This window comes from Pristiophorus japonicus, chromosome 6 (genome assembly GCF_044704955.1).
Source record: "Pristiophorus japonicus isolate sPriJap1 chromosome 6, sPriJap1.hap1, whole genome shotgun sequence".
In the NCBI taxonomy this organism is placed as follows: Eukaryota; Metazoa; Chordata; class Chondrichthyes; family Pristiophoridae; genus Pristiophorus; species Pristiophorus japonicus.
In genome coordinates this window covers 213,008,046-213,028,621 of record NC_091982.1, presented here as the reverse complement: position 1 = coordinate 213,028,621, position 20,576 = coordinate 213,008,046, and the positions used below count along the sequence as shown (strand labels likewise).

The following is a 20,576-nucleotide window of genomic DNA, read 5'->3' as shown; positions in this document are numbered from 1 at the left end:
CCTTAATCACTTTAGCCACAAGGGCCATATCTAAATCCCTCTTGAATATATCCAACGAACTGGCATCTCTGCGGTAGGGAATTCCACAGGTTAACAACTCTGAGTGAAGAAGTTTCTCCTCATCTCAGTCCTAAATGGCCTACCCCTTATCCTAAGACTGTGTCCCCTGGTTCTCGACTTCCCCAACATCGGGAACATTCTTCCCGCATCTAACCTCTCCAGTCCCATCAGAATCTTATAAGTTTCTATGAGATCCGCTCTCATCTTTCTAAACTCCAGTGTATAAAGGCCCAGTTGATCCAGTCTCTCCTCATATGTCAGTCCTGCCATCCCGAGAATCAGTCTGGTGAACCTTCGCTGCCTCAATAGCAAGAACGTCCTTCCTCAGATTAGGCAACCAAAACTGAACACAATATTCCAGGTGAGGCCTCACCAAGGCCCTGTACAACTGCAGTAAGACCTCCCTGCTCCTATACTCAAATCCCCTAGCTATGAAGGCCAACATACCATTTGCCTTCTTCACCGCCTGCTGTACCTGCATGCCAACTTTCAATGACTGATGAACCATGACACCCAGGTCTCGTTGCACCTCCCCCTTTCCTAATCTGCCGCCATTCAGATAATATTCTGCCTTCGTGTTTTTGCCCCCAAACTAGATAACCTCACATTTATCCACATTATACTGCATCTGCCATGCATTTGCCCACTCACCGAACCTGTCCAAGTCACCCTGCAGCCTTTTAGCATCCTCCTCACAGCTCACACCGCCACCCAGTTTAGTGTCATCCGCAAACGTGGAGATATTACACTCAATTCCTTCATCTAAATCATTAATTTATATTGTAAAGAGCTGGGGTCCCAGCACTGAGCCCTCCGGCACCCCTTTAGTCACTGCCTGCCATTCTGAAAAGGACCCGTTTATCCCGACTCTCTGCTTCCTGTCTGCCAACCAGTTCTCTATCCACGTCAGTACATTACACCCAGTACCATATGTTTTGATTTTGCACAGCAATCTCTTGTGTGGGACCTTGTCAAAAGCCTTTTTAAAGTTCAAATACACCACATCCACTGGTTCTCCCTTGTTGACTCTACTAGTTATATCCTCAAAAAATTCCAGAAGATTTGTCGAGCATAATTTCCCTTTCATAAATCCTTGCTGACTTGAACCGATCCTGTCACTGCTTTCCAAATGCGCTGCTATTTCATCTTTAATAATTGATTCCAATATTTTCCCCACTACTGATGTCAGGTAACCGGTCTGTAATTACCCGTTTTCTCTCTCCCTCTTTTTTTTAAACAGTAGTGTTACATTAGCTACCCTCCAGTCCATAGGAACTGAGCCAGAGTCGATAGACTGTTGGAAAATGATCACCAATGCATCCACTATTTCTATGGCCACTTCCTTAAGTACTCTGGGATGCAGACTATCAGGCCCTGGGGATTTATCGGTCTTCAATCCCATCAATTTCCCGCTTTATAAGGATATCCTTCGTTCCTCCTTCTCACTAGACCCTCAGTCTCCTAGTATTTCCGGAAGGTTATTTGTGTCTTCCTTCGTGAAAACAGAACCAAAGTATTTGTTTAACTGGTCCGCCATTTCTTTGTTCCCCATTATAAATTCACCTGAATCTGACTGCAGGGACCTATATTTGTTTTCACTAATCTTTTTCTCTTCACATATCTATAGAAGCTTTTGCAGTCAGTTTTTATGTTCCCAGCAAGCTTGCTCTCATACTCTATTTTCCCCCTCCTAATTAAACCCTTTGTCCTCCTCTGCTGTATTACAAAATTCTCCCAGTCCTCAAGTTTGCTGCTTTTTCTGGCCAATTTACATGCCTCTTCCTTGGATTTAATACTATCCTTAATTTCCCTTGTTAGCCACGGTTGAGCCACCTTCCCCATTTTATTTTTACTCCAGACAGGGATGTATAATTGTTGAAGTTCATCCATGTGATCTTTAAATGGTTGCCATTGCCGATTCACCGTCAACCCTTGAAGTATCGCTCGCCAGTCTATTCTAGCCAATTCACGTCTCATACCATCGAAGTTACCTTTCCCCAAGTTCAGGACCCTAGTTTCTGAATTAACTGTGTCACTCGCCATCTTAATAAAGAATTCTACCATATTATGGTCACTCTTCCCCAAGGGGCCTCGCACAACAAGATTGTTAATTAGTCCTTTCTCATTACACATCACCCATTTCTGGGATGGCCAGCCCTCTAGTTGGTTCCTCGACATATTGGTCTAGAAAACCATCCCTAATACACTCCAGGAAATCCTCCTCCACCGCATTGCTGATTTTGGTTAGCCCAGTCAATATGTAGATTGAAGTCGCCCATGATGACTGCTGTACCTTTATTGCACGCATCCCTAATTTCTTGTTTGATGCCGTCCCCATCCTCATTACTACTGTTTGCTGGTCTGTACACAACTCCCACTAGCGTTTTCTGCCCTTTGGTATTCTGTAGCTCCACCTATACAGATTCCACATCATCCAAACTAATGTCCTTTCTTACTATTGCATTAATTTCCTCTTTAACCAGCAACACCTCCCCACCTCCTTTTCCTTTCTGTCTATCCTTCCTAAATGTTGAATACCCCTGGATGTTGAGTTCCCAGCCTTGGTCACCCTGGAGCCATGTCTCCGTGATGCCAATTACATCATATCCATTAACTGCTATCTGTTCACATTGAGGCACAGTGCCTTCAGGCTTGTCTTTTTAATACTCTTTGCCCCTTTAGGATTTTGCTGTAATGTGGCTTTTTTGCTTTTTGCCTTGGGTTTCCCTGTCCTCCACTTTTACTTTTCTTCTTTCTATCTTTTGCTTCTGCCCCCATTCTACTTCCCTCTGTCTCCCTTCATAGGTTCCCATGCCCCTGCCATATTAGTTTAACTCCTTCCCAACAGCACCAGCAAACACTCCCCCTAGGACATTGGTTCCAGTCCTGCCCAGGTGCAGACCGTCGGTTTGTACTGGTCCCACCTCCCCCAGAACCGGTTCCAATGTCCCAGGAATTTGAATCCCTCCCTTCTGCACCACTCCTCAAGTCACATATTCATCTGAGCTATCCTGCGATTCCTACTCTGACTCGCACGTGACACTGGTAACAATCCTGAGCTCTGGAATTCCCTGCCTAATCCTCTCTGTCTCTCTACCTCTCCTTCCTCCTTTAAGAAGCTCATTAAAACCTACTACTTTGACCAAGCTTTGGTCACGTCACCTGTCCTAATTTCTCCTTATGTGGCTCAGTGACAATTTTTTTGTCTTATAATACTCCTGTGAAGCGCCTTGGGACGTTTTGCTACGTTAAATGTGGTATGTAAATATAAGTTATTGTTTTGACTTTTTGTGAACAGCAATTAGTTTTGGTGTCAATGCAACTGTTTCCAACATGAAAGTAAAATTTTTTGTACTGATTCTGGATCAAAGCTTTAGAACTTTCAATAAAGCTTTTCACGTTTGGTTGGCCACGGGGGATACTGCTCATGGATACCTGGCTACTACGTTCTGAGTTTACAAGATGAAGATTTTGTCACTAGTTTCAAATATAATCAAAAGAGCAGAGTTGAACAATCCATGATGGTTTCAGGAGCAATGTCTTGTACTTCAAGAAATTAAACTCTCCAACATCCTTATATTTTTCTTAAAATAGGGTATTTTCTCAGTATTCTTGTTCTTGGGTCTCCTCTTGCCACACATCATCCTGGGAAAAAGGGCAGTGGGATCATTTTGTATCCATCCTTGTGCTGGAATTCCTGGCCTCTGCTTGTTGCCTCTGCACTTAGATTCATATTCCACAGTTTTAGCACAAAGTCTACACCAGTCATTTTATGATGCTGCATCAGTTTCTTCCAACCACTGCAACTTTTGTTAACGAGCAAGTTGCATGAGTTCTCATTCTCTTGCAGCTGCACTTAAAAAAATGCTTTGTATAAACATAAGTAATTGAAATTGGATTTAAATGCTTCACATTCAGAAAAATTGAGTTAAACAATAATTGTGCACTATGTGAATGGTGAGAACTAATTTCTACACTTGACTCTCTTCTGCTGCTGCTACAGTTATTCATGGACAAGAAAGAAGCAGAAGAAAAGTGGTTCAAGAGATTAATCACTCTGCGGCAAGAGAAATTGATGGGAAGCCCAGTGTCTGGATTCTGAATGCTTTATGTTGTTTCTTAAATGATTTAACCATCAGCCAATAAGTTTGTTGTAAAATTACTGCATTTCGTTATTTTATCTTGCAAAAGTAATGTATGCATTTCTACTATGAAGATAACTAATTATTGATTAGATTTAGATTTCTGTTTTAGTAAACTAGCTGTAATTTGTACCAGCTATATCTTTCTTTCATTAAATAATTGGCATATCTAGAACATTTTCATCTTTAAATATATACTTATTCACATTGCATATTATTGATAAATCATGTTCACATCCATTCAGAAACTAAAATTCTTGCTGCTTCCAGGATTTTTTATGTAAAATTGTTGTATGGTGCAGAAAATTTCTACATACATTGTATTACATGCAGTAATTTTGGACAAATATCTGGAAATAAGTTTACAAATTAAAAACAATAAATACATTTGGGAATTTGGAAGATGACAAATAATGACAATTGTTTATGAATGTTGTCTGAACCCCAAGTTAAGTATTTTTGCTTTAAACTGTTCTCGCTTTAAAAGTATTACTTAGCGGCTCAAGTTAAGATCTAATCCAAAGCTGGTTTATGCCCCACCCCAACATCCCCCTGCTGGTTTAATAGATGACTGATGCGCTTGCTTCAGGTGGAAGTTTCATTATTACATTTAAATAGATAGGGCCCTGGAGCCATTTTTATGAACTGACAGACAGTTGCCAGACAGGAAGCAAAGAGTAGGAGTAAATGGGGACTTTTCAGAATGGCAGGCAGTGACTAGTGGGGTACCGCAAGGTTCTGTGCTGGGGCCCCAGCTGTTTACACTGTACATTAATGATTTAGATGAGGGGATTAAATGTAGTATCTCCAAATTTGCGGATGACACTAAGTTGGGTGGCAGTGTGAGCTGCGAGGAGGATGCTATGAGGCTGCAGAGCGACTTGGATAGGTTAGGTGAGTGGGCAAATGCATGGCAGATGAAGTATAATGTGGATAAATGTGAGGTTATCCACTTTGGTGGTAAAAACAGAGAGACAGACTATTATCTGAATGGTGACAGATTAGGAAAAGGGGAGGTGCAACGAGACCTGGGTGTCATGGTACATCTGTAAATGTAGATTCTTTTCTCTCAATCTGGTTCAGTAAAATTACTGAGTCGAATACCTCTTGTGCTTTGAACAAAGCAGTCTTTATTTTACCGGCCGGCAAGACCTATCAGACAGAAGATATACTCTCTCGATAGAGCGTACACACTCCCTACGGATAAGTGATGTTACATTGTCAAGGCACGATGGTTATACATTTTCGGCAAAAGATAACAAGATAGGGCTAGAGTGACATCCCAGCTCAGCCCATCTCTTTTGATCCCTCCTTCCCTTTGTCCACTCATAAGCCGACCCAAGCATGGTCCGATTTTAAACAAAGACCTTCTGTCAATGTTTCAGGTTAATAACATGATTTAATAAGACCTTGAGGTTTTTCTGCAAGCTGTGGGTTTTGTTTCAATATGTGTTAGTGTTGTAACATTTCGCAGTCTCGAGTCTGAGATGTCATGGCTATTCCTCCATGAATTGTTTGTTAGCTTATACTGTCCCTATACAATTCCCACGTTCTCAACTTCAATGTCTCTATACATTTTTAAACATTCACACATCAGTCATTGAAGGTTGGCATGCAGGTACAACAGGCGGTTAAGAAAGCAAATGGCATGTTGGCTTTCATAGCGAGGGGATTTGAGTACAGGGGCAGGGAGGTGTTGCTACAGTTGTACAGGGCCTTGGTGAGGCCACACCTGGAGTATTGTGTACAGTTTTGGTCTCCTAACCTGAGGAAGGACATTCGTGCTATTGAGGGAGTGCAGCGAAGGTTCACCAGACTGATTCCCGGGATGGTGGGACTGATCTATCAAGAAAGACTGGATCAACTGGGCTTGTATTCACTGGAGTTCAGAAGAATGAGAGGGGACCTCATAGAAACGTTTAAAATTCTGATGGGTTTAGACAGGTTAGATGCAGGAAGAATGTTCCCAATGTTGGGGAAGTCCAGAACCAGGGGTCACAGTCTAAGGATAAGGAGTAAGCCATTTAGGACCGAGATGAGGAGAAACTTCTTCACCCAGAGAGTGGTGAACCTGTGGAATTCTCTACCACAGAAAGTTGTTGAGGCCAATCCACTAAATATATTCAAAAAGGAGTTAGATGTAGTCCTTACTACTCGGGGGATCAAGGGGTATGGCGAGAAAGCAGGAATGGGGTACTGAAGTTGCATGTTCAGCCATGAACTCATTGAATGGCGGTGCAGGCTAGAAGGGCCGAATGGCCTACTCCTGCACCTATTTTCTATGTTCTATGTTTCTATGTAACTGCTGCCAGAATGTCCACCTTGGAGCCTCACTCAGTAGAATGAAGCAGAGGCCCTCAAAGGTCAGTGAAATCTTATTTTTGTGGGGCCAGGAGGTGCAGGAGTGCTGATCCAGATCCCACAAAAATAATCTGGGTTGCTGCCACCTCTCCCCCATCCCTCCCCCCCCAGTCTTCCCTGATTGCTGGCTGGGTAGCCTGAATCTTGCATTGAGGCGCCTGTTTGGGACGTGCAGGTCGCTGGTTCTATTTAGATGAGACTTGGTCCCCTAAATGGTCCGGGCCTTCTGATGCACCTTCCGGGCAGCAGACCACTAATTCTAAATCAGAAGGCCACGGGTTCAAGCCCCTTTAGCATAAATATCTAGGCTGACACTACCAGTGCAGTACTGAGGGAGTGCTACACTGTTGAAGGCACCGTCTCGGATGAGACATTAAAGCGAGGCCCCGTCTGCCTTCTCAGATGGACTTTAAAGATCCCTTGGCACTATTTCGAAGAAGAGCAGGGGTATTCTCCCATGTCCTGGCCAATATTTATCCCTCAACCAGTACCATTTAAAAAAAACATTACCTGGTCATTGCTGTTTGTGGGACCTTGATGTGCGCAAATTTGCTGTTGCATACATTGTTTCCTACATTACAACAGTGACTACACTTCAAAAGTACTTAATTCGCTCTAAAGTGCTTTGGTACATCCTGAGGTCATGAAAGGTACTATATAAATGCAAATCTTTTTTTCTTTCTAGTAATAAAATACCCCAATAGTCTTTTGTTTTACATTTATTTCAGCAAGTAACAATTTTTCAAAGTAGTTTTCATGGTTCTTTCCAAAGAAAGTAAGTCATGTTTAACTTGCAGATAAGTACACTCTGTCTTTGATGAATTTGTCAACCATTTTTTTCGACATTATTTCATCACCGATGCACACGTTTCCAGTGCTCAACTTCATTTCGCTAAGGGGTAATGACTTTTACCAACTATCTTTTCCTTGTTCAGACAACAGGACATGTGTTTCTTTTTTCTTCCAATGTTGACACACTGTTGAAAAGGTACTCCCTCCAGAAATTGGATTCAGTACTCAAAGCACATCTCAAATGTTGTACGCAACAGCAAATGAGAGTCTCGTGCTTGAACCAAAGTGCATTTGTTTAAGTAATAGTGCTCTTTGCTTACACAATGAGATAGTTTATCAAATTTCAAATTGTATATATTGAGAGTAGGGAACATGGATTAAAATTTATATAGATTATTAATTCACACCTAAACCTTAACTCCTGAGAAAGTTCACTAGGTTGATTCCAGAGATGAGGGGGTTGACTTATGAGGATAGGTTAGGCCTATACACATTGGAATTCAGAAGAATGAGAGATGATCTTATTGAAACTTATAAGATAATGAGGAGACTTGACAAGGTGGATACAGAGAGGATACTTCCACGCATAGTGGGAATCTAAAACTAGGAGACATAGTCTTAGAATAAGGGGCCACCCATTTAAAACTGAGATGAGGAGGAATTTCTTCTCAGAGGGTTGTAATTCTATGGAATTCTCTGCCCTAGAGAACTGTGGAGGCTGGGTCATTGAATATATTTAAGGCAGAGATAGACAAATTTTTGTGCGATAAGGGAGTAAAGGGTTATGGGGAGCGGGCAGGGAGTCCATGATCAGATCAGCCATGATATTGAATGGTGGAGCAGGCTCGAGGGGCCAAATGGCCGACTCCCGTTCCTCTTTCTTATGTTCTTATGTTTCATGCCCAATTTAGCTGCTGTATTGGGCATTGAAGCTGTCGCATTGTATGTCCTCGTAACTTTGTTATGAATTCGTGAAGTGTAATAATTGACATTGATGTAAGTATCCAACTGTTGAATCTCAGATGTGTTTCTCCATTGCCATCACTTATTCAGGTTTTAAATATTTTTGCACCTTTGTTGTGGTGAAGATACAACTTACCAAGTTTATAACATGTACACCAGAGCAAGACATATACAACTTACTCAAACAGAACAATTGAATTAATGTTAAGCTTTTACCTATTCAGTAAAATAGTGTATATTGTCACACTTTCAAGGTCATGGTCATATTGTAATACAAAATAAATATTTTAGGTTACTGCATTTCGACCGGAAAAGATGCAGTTCATATATTTAAAGTTCCAATTTGTAGCCTAATCTTATTAGTTTTGGGGGCATTCTTATGATAATTAATTACTTTGCTGCTGTTGATGTGGGACCAAAGCATTTCTTTAGGGTATAGCTTGGATAGATGAATGCACCTTTCCCTGAATCAAATGCATATTAGCTCATCTCCCCCCTCCCGTTGGTGAGCTTTGGGGGGGTATCACCATTGTGTCATCGCTATCCTGGAGGTGACATCACTCCACCTCCTCTTGTGACGTGCTGGCGCCAGAGACTGATTTGAAGCTTGTTGAGCTTTTTTTTTGTCGTTAGCGGGAGCCGGAGGGTCATTGGCCACTTTCCGCCAATCAGCGTGCAGCTCGCATTTTTTCACAGGTCCGCGTTGTCACAGCAACGCCAGCATTCCGTATCGTCATAGCGACGCCAATCTTCCGCACCAAAACAAAAATTGCTGCGTGTCCAACGCTCCAGAAGTTTCCACACCGAGAGAGAGAGAGAGAGAGGAAAGGATTCGGGGGTGGGGGGATGAGCGTCTGATTGATTACATCTGATCCTGGGGGGGGACATCTGAGCCTGAGGGAGCCCAAGAGCTCGACAAAGCGCCGACCCGAGCAGCAGGACCACCAGCAGCTCGCAAACCCCCTGCAACCATGTTCACTGACCTGGAGGATGATCCCTTCTTCTCGTAAGCTGCAGCCCTTGAATTACAATGTTTGCTTTAAGTTGTCGAGATATCTTTTTTATTTTCTTGTAAGAATAATTTAAGCCGCCCGATCGTGTTCGAGGACCGGAGAACCGAGTGGGACCCAATCAATCCGAACGGGAGACTACAGCAAACTTCCCTCCAACAAGTTGTGGAGATGAGACCCCTTCCGTTATCTGATTGTTTCCCCCGTTGAGATTTATTTTCTTCCAGTTTTGAGAACTTTTTATAAACGTTCCAGATATTTAAAAAAAAACAAACGTGCCTGTTGTTTTCGAATGCGCTCATGTTCATCTCCAACAACAACTTGTATTTACATAGCGCCTTTAAAGTAGTGAAACATCCCAAGGCTTTATAGGAGCATTATAAGGCAAAACAAATTGAAACTGACTACATAAGGAGAAATGAGGGCAGATTACCAAAATTGGTCATTGCGATAGGTTTTAAGGGGCGTCTTAGAGGGGAAAGGGGTAGAGAAGTGGAGGGGTTTAGGGAGGGAATTCCAGAGCTTAGGGCAATAGAAGGCACGGCCACCAATGGTTGAGCGATTATAATCAGGGTTGCTCCAGAGAGCAGAATTAGAGGAGTGCAGAAAAGTGAGGTTTGTGGGGCTGGAGGAGATTACAGAGATAGGGAGGGGCAAGGCCAGGGAGGGTTTTGAAAACAAGGATGAGAATTTTGAAATTGAGGCTGTTATGTATGTAAACTTTATAATAGTGTAAGACTTGCCACCAGGAGGCGCACCTGTTGGAGACCCAGGGGTCACCTGCACACCTCGTGCAAGCAAGTATAAAAGGTTGCCATGCTGGAGTTTGATTAATGAGACTAAGGTCACACCAGTTTGAGCTTACAGCATACAGTCTTGTGGAGTTATTCTGAACAAAACAATTGGCAATGAGTAACAGATCACGAACTTTCATGCGGTTAGGGCTGCCGTTGGTATTCTTGAGAGATTTGTTGAGGGTGATGATTGGGAAGCCTTCGTTGAGCGTCTTCACCAGTACTTTGTGGCCAACGAGCTGGATACGGACAGTAACACGGTCAAGCGCAGGGCGATTCTTCTCACCGTTTGTGGGTCCACGATATATGGCCTCATCAAAAATCTGCTAGCACCGACGAAACCAACGGACAAGACATAATCAGAGTTGTGCACGCTGGTTCGGGAACACCTCAAGCCGAAGGAGAGCATCTTAATGGCTAGGTATCGCTTTTATACGCACCATCGCTCCGAGGGCTAGGATGTGGTGAGCTATATCGACGACCTAAGACGCCTTGCGGAACCGTGCAAATTTGCTGGATTTTTTGGGGAAATGTTGCGGGACTTTTTCGTGCTTGGAATCGGCCACGAGGTCATTCTTTGCAAACTGCTGCCTGCCGAATCCCTAGATTCACGATAGCCCAGGCTTTCATGTCCACGAACGATAACACTAAGCAGATATCTTCTCAGCACTGAAGCTCACCAACAAGTACTGTGCATAAAATAATGCCTTCAGCAGGCAGAACTGCAGAGCCTTGAATGCAAATCCATTAACACCATGTTGGCGCTCTGGGGGTAATCATAGAGCCCATCAATGTCGATTCAAGCACTGTGTGCAAAGGCTGCGGAACAATGGGACACCTCCAGCGAATGTGCAAACGTGTTACAACTCACCATGTGGCAGAGTCGGCAGAAGATGACAGATCCAGTGCAGATCACGCTGAACGAGTAAGAGAGGCAATTCAACTCGAGGCTGAAGAGGAAGTGTATGGGGTACACACCTTCACCACCAAAAACCCTCTGATAATGTTGAAGGTCAAATTAAACGACATTCCAGTTTCCAGTTTCAATTATGAGCCAGAAGGCTTTTGAGAAACTGGAGCAACAAGGCACAAAGGCCAAAACTAAGCCCGATTCATACAAAGCTGCGCACTTACACCAAAGAGCTCATACTAGTCATTGGCAGTGCGGCAATGAAGGTATCATACGATGGAGCTGTGCATTATTTATCATTATGGATTGTACCAGGCGATAGCCCAACGCTGTTCGGCAGAAGCTGGCTAGGAAAGATCCAATGGAACTGGGACGACATCAAAGCACTGTCTTTGGTGGATGATGCCTCGTGCGCTCAAGTGCTAAACAAATTTCCGTCGCTATTTGAGCCAGGCATCGGCAACTTCACAGGCGCCAAAGTGCAGATCCATCGAGTCCCTGATGCACATGTTCATCACATGGCCCGAGCGGTTCAATATATGATGCGGGAGAAAGTCAAGATCGAACTGGACAGACTTGAACAAGAGGGAATTATATCGCCAGTCGAGTTCAACACGTGGGCCAGTCCAATTGTTCCAGTGTTGAAAAGCGATGGCACAGTCAGAATCTGCAGAGACTACAAAGTAGCAATCAACCGAGTCTCGATGCAGCCGAGTCTCGTTACAGGATCAGTACCCACTACCCAAAGCGGATGATCTGTTCGCAACGTTAGCAGAGGGGAAGTCGTTCACCAAGCTGGATCTAACCTCTGCTTACATGACAGAGGAGCTGGCTGAATCTTTGAAAAGATTGACATGCATCAATATGCACAAAGGACTGTTCATATACCATAGATGCCCTTTTGGGATTCGCTCGGCTGCTGCCATCTTCTAGAGGAACATGGAGAGTCTGCTGAAATCGGTTCCGCGCACCGTTGTGTTTTAAGATGACATCCTGATCACTGGTTGTGACACCACCGAACATTTGCACAACCAGGAAGAGGTTCTAAAGCGACTGGACAGAGTGGGACTCAGGCTGAAACGTTGCAAGTGTACTTTCCTGGTGCCAGAGGTTGCATTTTTGGGGAGAAAGATTGCGGCTACGGCATCAGACCCACGCTCTCTAAGCCGGAGGCCATCAAGAATGCACCCAGACCACAGAATGTGATGGAGCTGTGTTCATTCCTGGGACTCCTCAACTATTTTGGTAACTTTCTACTCGGGTTGAGCACTTTGCTGGAATCTTTGCATTTATTGCTACGTAAGGATGACGACTGGGTTTGGGGTAAATCACAAGAGACAGCCTACGATAAGGCCAGAAACCTGCTATGTTCTAACGTAGAAACATAGAAAATAGGTGCAGGAGCAGGCCATTTGGCCCTTCGAGCCTGCACCACCATTCAATATGATCATGGCTGATCATGCAACTTCAGTACCCCACACCTGCCTTCTCTCCATACCCCCTGATCCCTTTAGCCGTAAGGGCCACATCTAACTCCCGTTTGAATATATCCAACGAACTGGACTCAACAACTTTCTGTGGGAGAGAATTCCATAGGTTCACAATTCTCTGGGTGAAAAAACTTCTCCTCATCTCAGTCCTAGATGGCTTACCCCTTATCCTTAGACTGTGACCCCTGGTTCTGGACTTCCCCAACATCGGGAACATTCTTCCTGCATCTAACCCATCCAATCCCGTCAGAATTTTATATGCTTCTATGAGATCCCCTTGTTACTTGCATTGTATGACCCATGTAAACGTTTAGTACTAGCTTGTGACGCATCTTCGTATGGGGTCGGTTGTGTGTTACAGCAAGCCAATGTATCAGGCAAACTGCAACCGGTTGCATATGCGTCCAGAATTTTATCGAAGGCTGAAAGAGCCGACAGTATGGTTGAGAAAGAAGCATCAGCATGCCTCTACGGGGTTAAGAAAATGCACCAATACTTATTTGGACTTTGGTTCGAACTCGAGACCGACCACAAACCGCTCATTTTGCTGTTTCAGAAAGCAAAGGTAATACCACCAAAGATGGGCACTAACATTATCTGCCTATGACTATGCAATCCGCCACAGACCAGGCACTGAAAACTGTGCTGATGCCCTCAGTCGGCTACCATTGCCCACCACCGGGGGTGGAAATGGCACAACCCGCAGACTTGCTTCTTGTAATGGATGTTTGAGAGCGAGGGGTCACTCGTTACGGCTTGCCAGATCAGGACCTGGACTTGCCAGGACCCTGTGCTATCACTAGTAAAATAACTGCATCCTCAATGGGAGCTGGTCGGCTGTTCCCGGGGAAATGCAAGACGAAATTAAGCTATTTTACCGATGCAAGGATGAACTGTCCATTCAATCGGATTGTGTTCTATGGGGGAATCGCGTGGTTTTGCCAAAAAAAAGCAGGGAATCGTTTATACGCGACCTACACAGTACCCACCCAGGCATAGTCATGATGAAGGCTATTGCCAGGTCACACGTTTGGTGGCCCGGCATTGACTCGGAATTGAAGTCATGTGTACACCAATGTAACACTTGCTCACAGTTGAGCAATGCACCTAGGGAGGCCCCACTGAGTCTGTGGTCATGGCCCTCCAAACAGTGGCCCGGGGTCCACTGTTCCTAGTAGCAGTGGACCCTTACGCTAAATGGATTGAATGTGTAATAATTTCATCATGTACGTCCACTGCCACCATTGAAAGTCTCCAGGCCATGTTCGCCACCCATGGTTTGCCCGACGTTCTTGTTAGTGACAACGGACCATGTTCTATCAGCTCGGAATTCAACGGGTTCATGACGCGCAATGGCATCAAATATGTCAGGTCTGCCCTGTTTAAGCCCGCATCCAACGGTCAAGTGGAACGGGCACGCCAAACTATCAAGCAGAGCTTGAAACACGTGACAGACGGTTCCCTGCAGACCCGGTTATCCCGGGTTCTGCTCAGCTACCGGACACGACCCCACACGCTTACCAGTGTTCCCCCGGCAGAATTATTAATGAAGAGAGCACTCAAAACCAGGCTCTCCTTAATCCACCCAGATCTCAATGTCACCGATTGCGCGGCTGTATCGCGTGACATTGAGGTTAATGACCCTGTATTTGTTCTTAATTATGGTCATGGTCCCAAATGGGTTGCTGGCACTGTTTTAGCCAAGGAGGGGAATAGAGTGTTTGTTGTCAAACTTCTGAATGGACAACCATGCAGAAAGCATTTGGATCAGACCGAACTGCGATTCACTGACAACCAAGAACAGTTTGAAGAGGACATTGCCATCATTGATCCACCAACACACCCAACTAGCAATCGACCTCACTGTCAATTACAAGGATGAACCCACCATGCCGGACAGTCCGATCAGACCAGCCATGCTGCTGTGCAGCAATGATCCGACCAACTCACCCATGCCAGGACTTCAACTCAGGTGATCAACCCGGGAACGAAGAGCCCCTGATCGCCTCAACTTGTAAATAACTTGTATCTAAAACTTTGCGGGGGGCGGGGGGGTGGGGGGGAGGCAAGTGATGTTATGTATGTAAACTTTATAATAGTGTAAGACTTGCCACCGGGGGCGCACCTGTTGGAGACCCAAGGGTCACCTGCACACCTCGTGCAAGCAAGTATAAAAGGTTGCCTGCCATGCTGCTTCGGCACTCTGGAGTTTAATTAAAGAGACTAAGGTCACACCAGTTTGAGCTTACAGCATACAGTCTTGTGGAGTTATTCTGAACATAACAGAGGCGTTGCTTAACCAGGAGCCAGTGTATGTCAGCGAGCACAGGGGTGATGGGTGAACGGGACTTGGTGCGAGTTAGGACACAGGCAGCCGAGTTTTGGATGACCTCAAGTTTATGCAGGGTAGAATGTGTGAGGCCAGCCAGTTGGAATAGCCAAGTGTATTGGTAACAAAGGCATGGATGAGGGTTTCAGCAGGAGATGAGCTGAGGCAAGGGCAGAGGTGAGCGATGTTACGGAGGTGGAAATAGGCAGTCTTAGTTATGCCTGGGGAAATAGATTAAAGGGTAAGTGTAGTTATGCAGTGGCAAACATTTAAGGAGATATTTCACAACTCTCAGCAAAGATATCTTCCATTGAGAAAGAAAGAGTCTTAAGAGAAAGATGAACCATCCGTGGCTAACTAAGGAAGTAAAGGATGGTATCAAATTGAAAACAAATGCTGCAAAGAATAGTGGAAGGCCAGAGGAGTTGGAAATTTTTAGAAACCAGCAAAGGACGACTAAAAAAATAATAGAGACAGAAGATAGATTATGAGAGTAAATTGGCAAGAAATATAATAACAGTAAGCTTCTACAGGGATATAAAAAGGAAGAACATAGCTAAAGTAAATGTTGGCCCCTTAGAGGATGAGTCTGGGGAATTAATAATGCGAAAGAGGAACTGGCAGAGACTTTGAATAAATATTTTGTATTTGTATTGGTCTTCACAGTAAGACACTAAGAGCATCCCAATAATTAATAATCAAGGGGGTACTTAAAACAATCACTATCACTAGAGAAAAATTACGAGGCAAACTAATGGTGGACAAGTCACCTGGACCACATGGCCTGCATCCTAGGGTCTTAAAATAAGTGGCTGCAGAGTGGATGCATTGGTTGTAATCCACCAAAATTCCCTGGATTCTAGAGAGGTCCCAGCGGATTGGAAAACCGCAAATGTATCGCCCCTTTTGGGAAAATGCTGGAGTCCATTATTAAGGAAGTAGTAGCAGGTCATTTAGAAAATCATAATACAGTCAAGGAAAGTCAGCATGGTTTTATGAAAGGGAAATCATGTTTGATTTTCTGGAGTTCTTTGAGGATTTAACGAGCAGGGTGGATAAAGGGTAACCAGTAGATATTGTGCATTTGGATTTCCGGAATGCATTCGATAAGGTACCACATAAAAGATCACTGCACAGGTAAGAGCTCATGGGGTTGGGGGTAATATATTAGCATGAATAGAGGATTAGCTAACTAACAGAAAACAGAGAGTCGGGATAAATGGGTCATTTTCAGGTTGGCAAACGGTAACTAGTGGGGTGCCACAGGAATCAGTACTGAGGCCTCAACTATTTACAATCTGTATTAATAACTTGGATGAAGGGACCGTGTGTAATGTAACCAAATTTGCTGATGTTACAAAGATTGGTGGGAAAGCAAGTTGTGAGGAGGATGCAAAGAATCTGCAAAGGATTATAGATAGACTAAGTGAGTGGGCAAAAATTTGGCAGATTGAGTATAATGTGGGAAAATGTGAGGTTATCCACTTTGGTAGGAAAAATAAAAAAGCTAATTATTATTTAAATGGGGAGAGATTACAAAATGCTGCGGTACAGAGGGATCTGGAGGTCCTTGTATATGAACCACAAAATGTTAGCATGCAGGTACAGTAACTAATTAGGAAGGCAAATGGAGTGTTGGTTTTATTGCAAGGGGGATGGAGTATAAAAGTAGGGAAGTCCTGCTACAACTGTACAGGGCGTTGGTGAGACCACAGCTGGCGTACTGTGGATAATTTTGGTCTCCTTATTTGAGGAGGGATATACTTGCATTGGAGGCAGTTCAGAGAAGGTTCAGGAGGTTGATTCCTGAGATGAAGGGGTTGGCATATGAAGAAAGGTTGAGCAGGTTGGGCCGATACTCATTGGAGTTTAGAAGAATGAGAGATGATCTGATTGAAACGTACAAGATTCTAAGGGGGCTTGATAGGATAGATGCAGAGAGGATGTTTCTCGTAGGGGAATCTAGAACTAGGGGGCAAAGTTTCAGAATAAGGGGATGCCCATTTGAAACGGAAAGGAGGTGGAATTTCTTCTCTCAGGGTCGTTAATCTTTGGAATTCTCTACCCCAGAGAGCTGTGTATTATGGGTCATTGAATATATTTAAGGTGGAAATAGATTTTTGAACGATAACAGAGTCAAGGATTGCGGGGAGCGGGCAGGAAAGTGGAGTTGAGTCCAAGAGCCGATCCAGCCATGATCTTATTGAATGATGGAGCAGGCTCGAGGGGCCAAACGGCCTACTCCCGCTCCTATTTCTTATGTTCTTAAGCTGCGGATATGTGGTCAAATATGACACCAAGTTTGCGAACAGTGTGGTTCAGCCTCAGACAAATGTTAGGGAAAGGGATGGAGTCAGTGCCTTGGGAATGGAGTTTGTGACTGGGACCATAAACAATGGTTTTGGTCTTCCCAATATTTAATTGGAGAAAATTTCTGCTCATCCAGAACTGTATGTCGGACAATCAGTCTGACAAATTAGAGACCGTGGAGGGGTCAAGAGAAGTGGTGGTGAGTTAGAGCTGTGTGTTGTCAGTGTACATGTGGAAACTGACGCTGTGTTTTCCGATGATGTCGCCAAGGGGCAGCATGTAGATGAGAAATAGGAGGGGGCCAATGATAGATCCTTTGGGACACCAGAGGTAACGATGTAGAAGCAAGAAGGGAGGCCATTGCAGGTGATTCTCTGGCTATGATTAGATAGATAAGAAAAGAACCAGGCAAGTGCAGTCCTACCCAGCTGGACGACGGTGAAGAGGCGTTGGAGAAGGATGGAGTGGTCAACCATTCAAAGGTTGCAGACAAGTCAAAAAGGACGAGGGGGGTTAGTTTACCTTTCTCACAGTCACAAAGGATGTCATTTGTGACTTTGATGAGAGCCGTTTCAGTACTGCAGCAGGGTGGAAACCAGAGAATAGGATCCTGAACTCAGGGAAAGGTAACATCGATGGTATGAGACGTGAATTGGCTAGAATAGACTGGCGAATGATACTTAAAGGGTTGACAGTGGATAGGCAATGGCAAACATTTAAAGATCACATGGATGAACATCAACAATTGTACATCCTGGTCTGGAGTAAAAATAAAACGGGAAAGGTGGCTCAACCGTGGCTAACAAGGGAAATTAAGGATAGTGTTAAATCCAAGGAAGAGACATATAAATTGGCCAGAAAAAGCAGCAAACCTGAGGACTGGGAGAAATTTAGAATTCAGCAGAGGAAGACAAAGGGTTTAATTAGGAGGGGGGAAATAGAGTATGAGAGGAAGCTTGCTGGGAACATAAAAACTGACTGCAAAAGCTTCTATAGATACGTGAAGAGAAAAAGATTAGTGAAGACAAACGTAGGTCCCTTGCAGTCAGAATCAGGTGAATTTATAATGGGGAACAAAGAACTGGCAGACCAATTGAACAAATACTTTGGTTCTGTCTTCACGAAGGAAGACACAAATAACCTTCCGGAAATACCAGGGGACAGAGGGTCTAGTGAGAAGGAGGAACTGAAAGATATCCTTATTAGTCAGGAAATTGTGTGAGGGAAATTGATGGGATTGAAGGCCGATAAATCCCCAGGGCCTGATAGTCTGCATCCCAGAGTACTTAAGGAAGTGACCCTAGAAATAGTGGATGCCTTGGTGATCATTTTCCAACAGCCTATCGACTGGATCAGTTCCTATGGACTGGAGGGTGGCTAATGTAACACCACTCTTTGAGAAAGGAGGGAGAGAGTAAGCAGGGAATGATAGGTTAGCCTGACATCAGCGGTGGGAAAAATGTTGGAACCAGTTATTAAAGATGAAATAGCAGCGCATTTGGAAAGCAGTGACAGGATCGGTCCAAGTCAGCATGGATTTATGAAAGGGAAATCATGCTTGACAAATATTCTCGAATTTTTTGAGGATGTAACGAGTAGAGTTGACAGGGGAGAACCAGTGGATGGGGTGTGTTTGGACTTCAAAAGGATTTTGACAAGGTCTCAGACAAGAGATTAGTGTGCAAAATTAAAGCACATGGTATTGGGGGTAATGTATTGACATGGATAAAGAACTGGTTGGCAGACAGGAAGCAGAGAGTCGGGATAAACGGGTCCTTTTTAGAATGGCAGGCAATGACCAGTGAGATGCTGCAGGCCTCAGTGCTGGGACCCCAGCTATTTACAATATACATCAATGATTTATTTGAAGGAATTGAGTGTAATATCTCCAAGTTTGCAGATGACACTAAGCTGAGTGGCGGTGTGAGCTCTGAGGAGGATGCCAAGAGGCTGCAGGGTGACTTGGACAGATTAGGTGAGTGGGCAAATGCATGACAGATGCAGTATAATGTGGATAAATGTGAGGTTATCCATTTTTGGGGCAAAAACACGAAGGCAGAATATTATCTGAATGGCGGCAGATTAGGAAAAGGGGAGATGCAACGAGACCTGGGTGCCATGGTACATCAGTCATTGAAAGTAGGCATGCAGGTACACCAGGCAGTGAAGAAGGCAAATGGCATGTTGGCCTTCATAGCTAGGGGATTTGAGTATAGGAGCAGGGAGATCTTACTGCAGTTGTACAGGGCCTTGGTGAGGCCTCACCTGGAATATTGTGTTCAATTTTGGTCTCCTATTCTGTGGAAGGACGTTCTTGCTATTGAGGGAGTGCAGCGAAGGTTCACCAGACTGATTCCCGGGATGGCAGGACTGACATATGAGGAGAGATTGGATTGACTGGGCCTTTTTCACTGGAGTTGAGAAGGGATCTCATAGAAACATAAAAAGTACTGATGGGACGGGACAGGTTAGATGCAATGTTGGGAAGTCCAGAACCAGGGGACACAATCTGAGGATAAGGGGTAAGCCATTTAGAACTGAGAATGTAAATTCCTGGATTCTTTTACCTCAATCTGGTTCAGTAAAATTACTGAGTCGAATACTTCTTGTGCTTTGAACAAAGCAGTCTTTATTACCGGCCGGTAAGACCTATCAGACAGAAGATATACTCTCTGGATAGAGCGTACACGCTCCCTACGGATAGGTGAAGTTACATCGTAAAGCGTTAACAGTTATACAGTTTTGAAATCAGATAACAAAATACAAATGGATTGACAGTCTAACTCAGCCACTCATTAGTCAATCTATATGAGATGTTTTTCTTGAAAGCTCACGCATTGCCTCTAAATGTTTCAATCTAATGGTGTGACTATTAACTGAGACCTTGCAATTCTGCAGATGTATTTCATGTTACAATTAGATGTTATTGGCAGGAGTAGTGACTTGAAACCTTGAGACAGACTGTTAGCTATGCTGATGTTGCACTATTTGCAATCTGACATTCTCCCAGCTATTCTTCCATGGCTTATACATTTTCATATATCCCGTTTACCTTACTGTCCTTAATTCCATATATTCCGTTCAGATATCCACATCCCCCCTTTTATCATTCTATGATAACATTTAGGATCATTCTATGAGTATTGCATTGTTGAGTAGTTCTCTAGTTTGTTGGATCATAACCCGGGAACCCTTGACCACAAGAGGGTCTGCTAACCTTGTCATTACTTTACAGCAGAGGTTAAGGCAACCAACAATCAAACAGCAGGTAATTACGATGAGAACAATTGCCCCATGTATTAGATAGGATCTCCAAGATCCACCCAGAAACCAATCAAACCTGCTAAGTTCTTTTGCTGGTGTGGATAACTTTTTCACCTCCCTCCTTATGTGATCAGCAAGGTGGGTTATGTTT

General features: G+C 44.0%; 2 protein-coding genes across 6 annotated transcripts in view; both read left to right on the top strand.

The window, feature by feature from the left end:
* rsrc1 (arginine/serine-rich coiled-coil 1) overlaps nucleotides 1–4,604 on the top strand; it is a 627,020-nt gene extending 622,416 nt beyond the window's left edge. For 2 of the 3 annotated variants that reach the window (XM_070882349.1, XM_070882347.1), the window contains exon 11: nucleotides 4,064–4,601. In XM_070882349.1, the coding sequence (XP_070738450.1) occupies nucleotides 4,064–4,162 (99 nt within the window). In that variant the 3' untranslated portion in view covers nucleotides 4,163–4,601. Of the gene's footprint in view, nucleotides 1–4,063 lie in introns of all 3 variants that reach the window. The other variant, XM_070882350.1, reaches the window with a different exon arrangement.
* Nucleotides 4,605–9,033: 4,429 nt separating this feature from the next.
* The window catches only part of mlf1 (myeloid leukemia factor 1), a 194,006-nt gene continuing 182,463 nt past the window's right edge, over nucleotides 9,034–20,576 (top strand). For all 3 annotated transcript variants that reach the window (XR_011593545.1, XM_070882345.1, XM_070882344.1), the window contains exon 1: nucleotides 9,034–9,324. Coding sequence is in view for 2 of the 3 variants with exons in the window: in XM_070882345.1 (XP_070738446.1) it covers nucleotides 9,290–9,324 (35 nt within the window). In the remaining variant the exon portion in view is untranslated. The remainder of the gene's footprint in view (nucleotides 9,325–20,576) is intronic.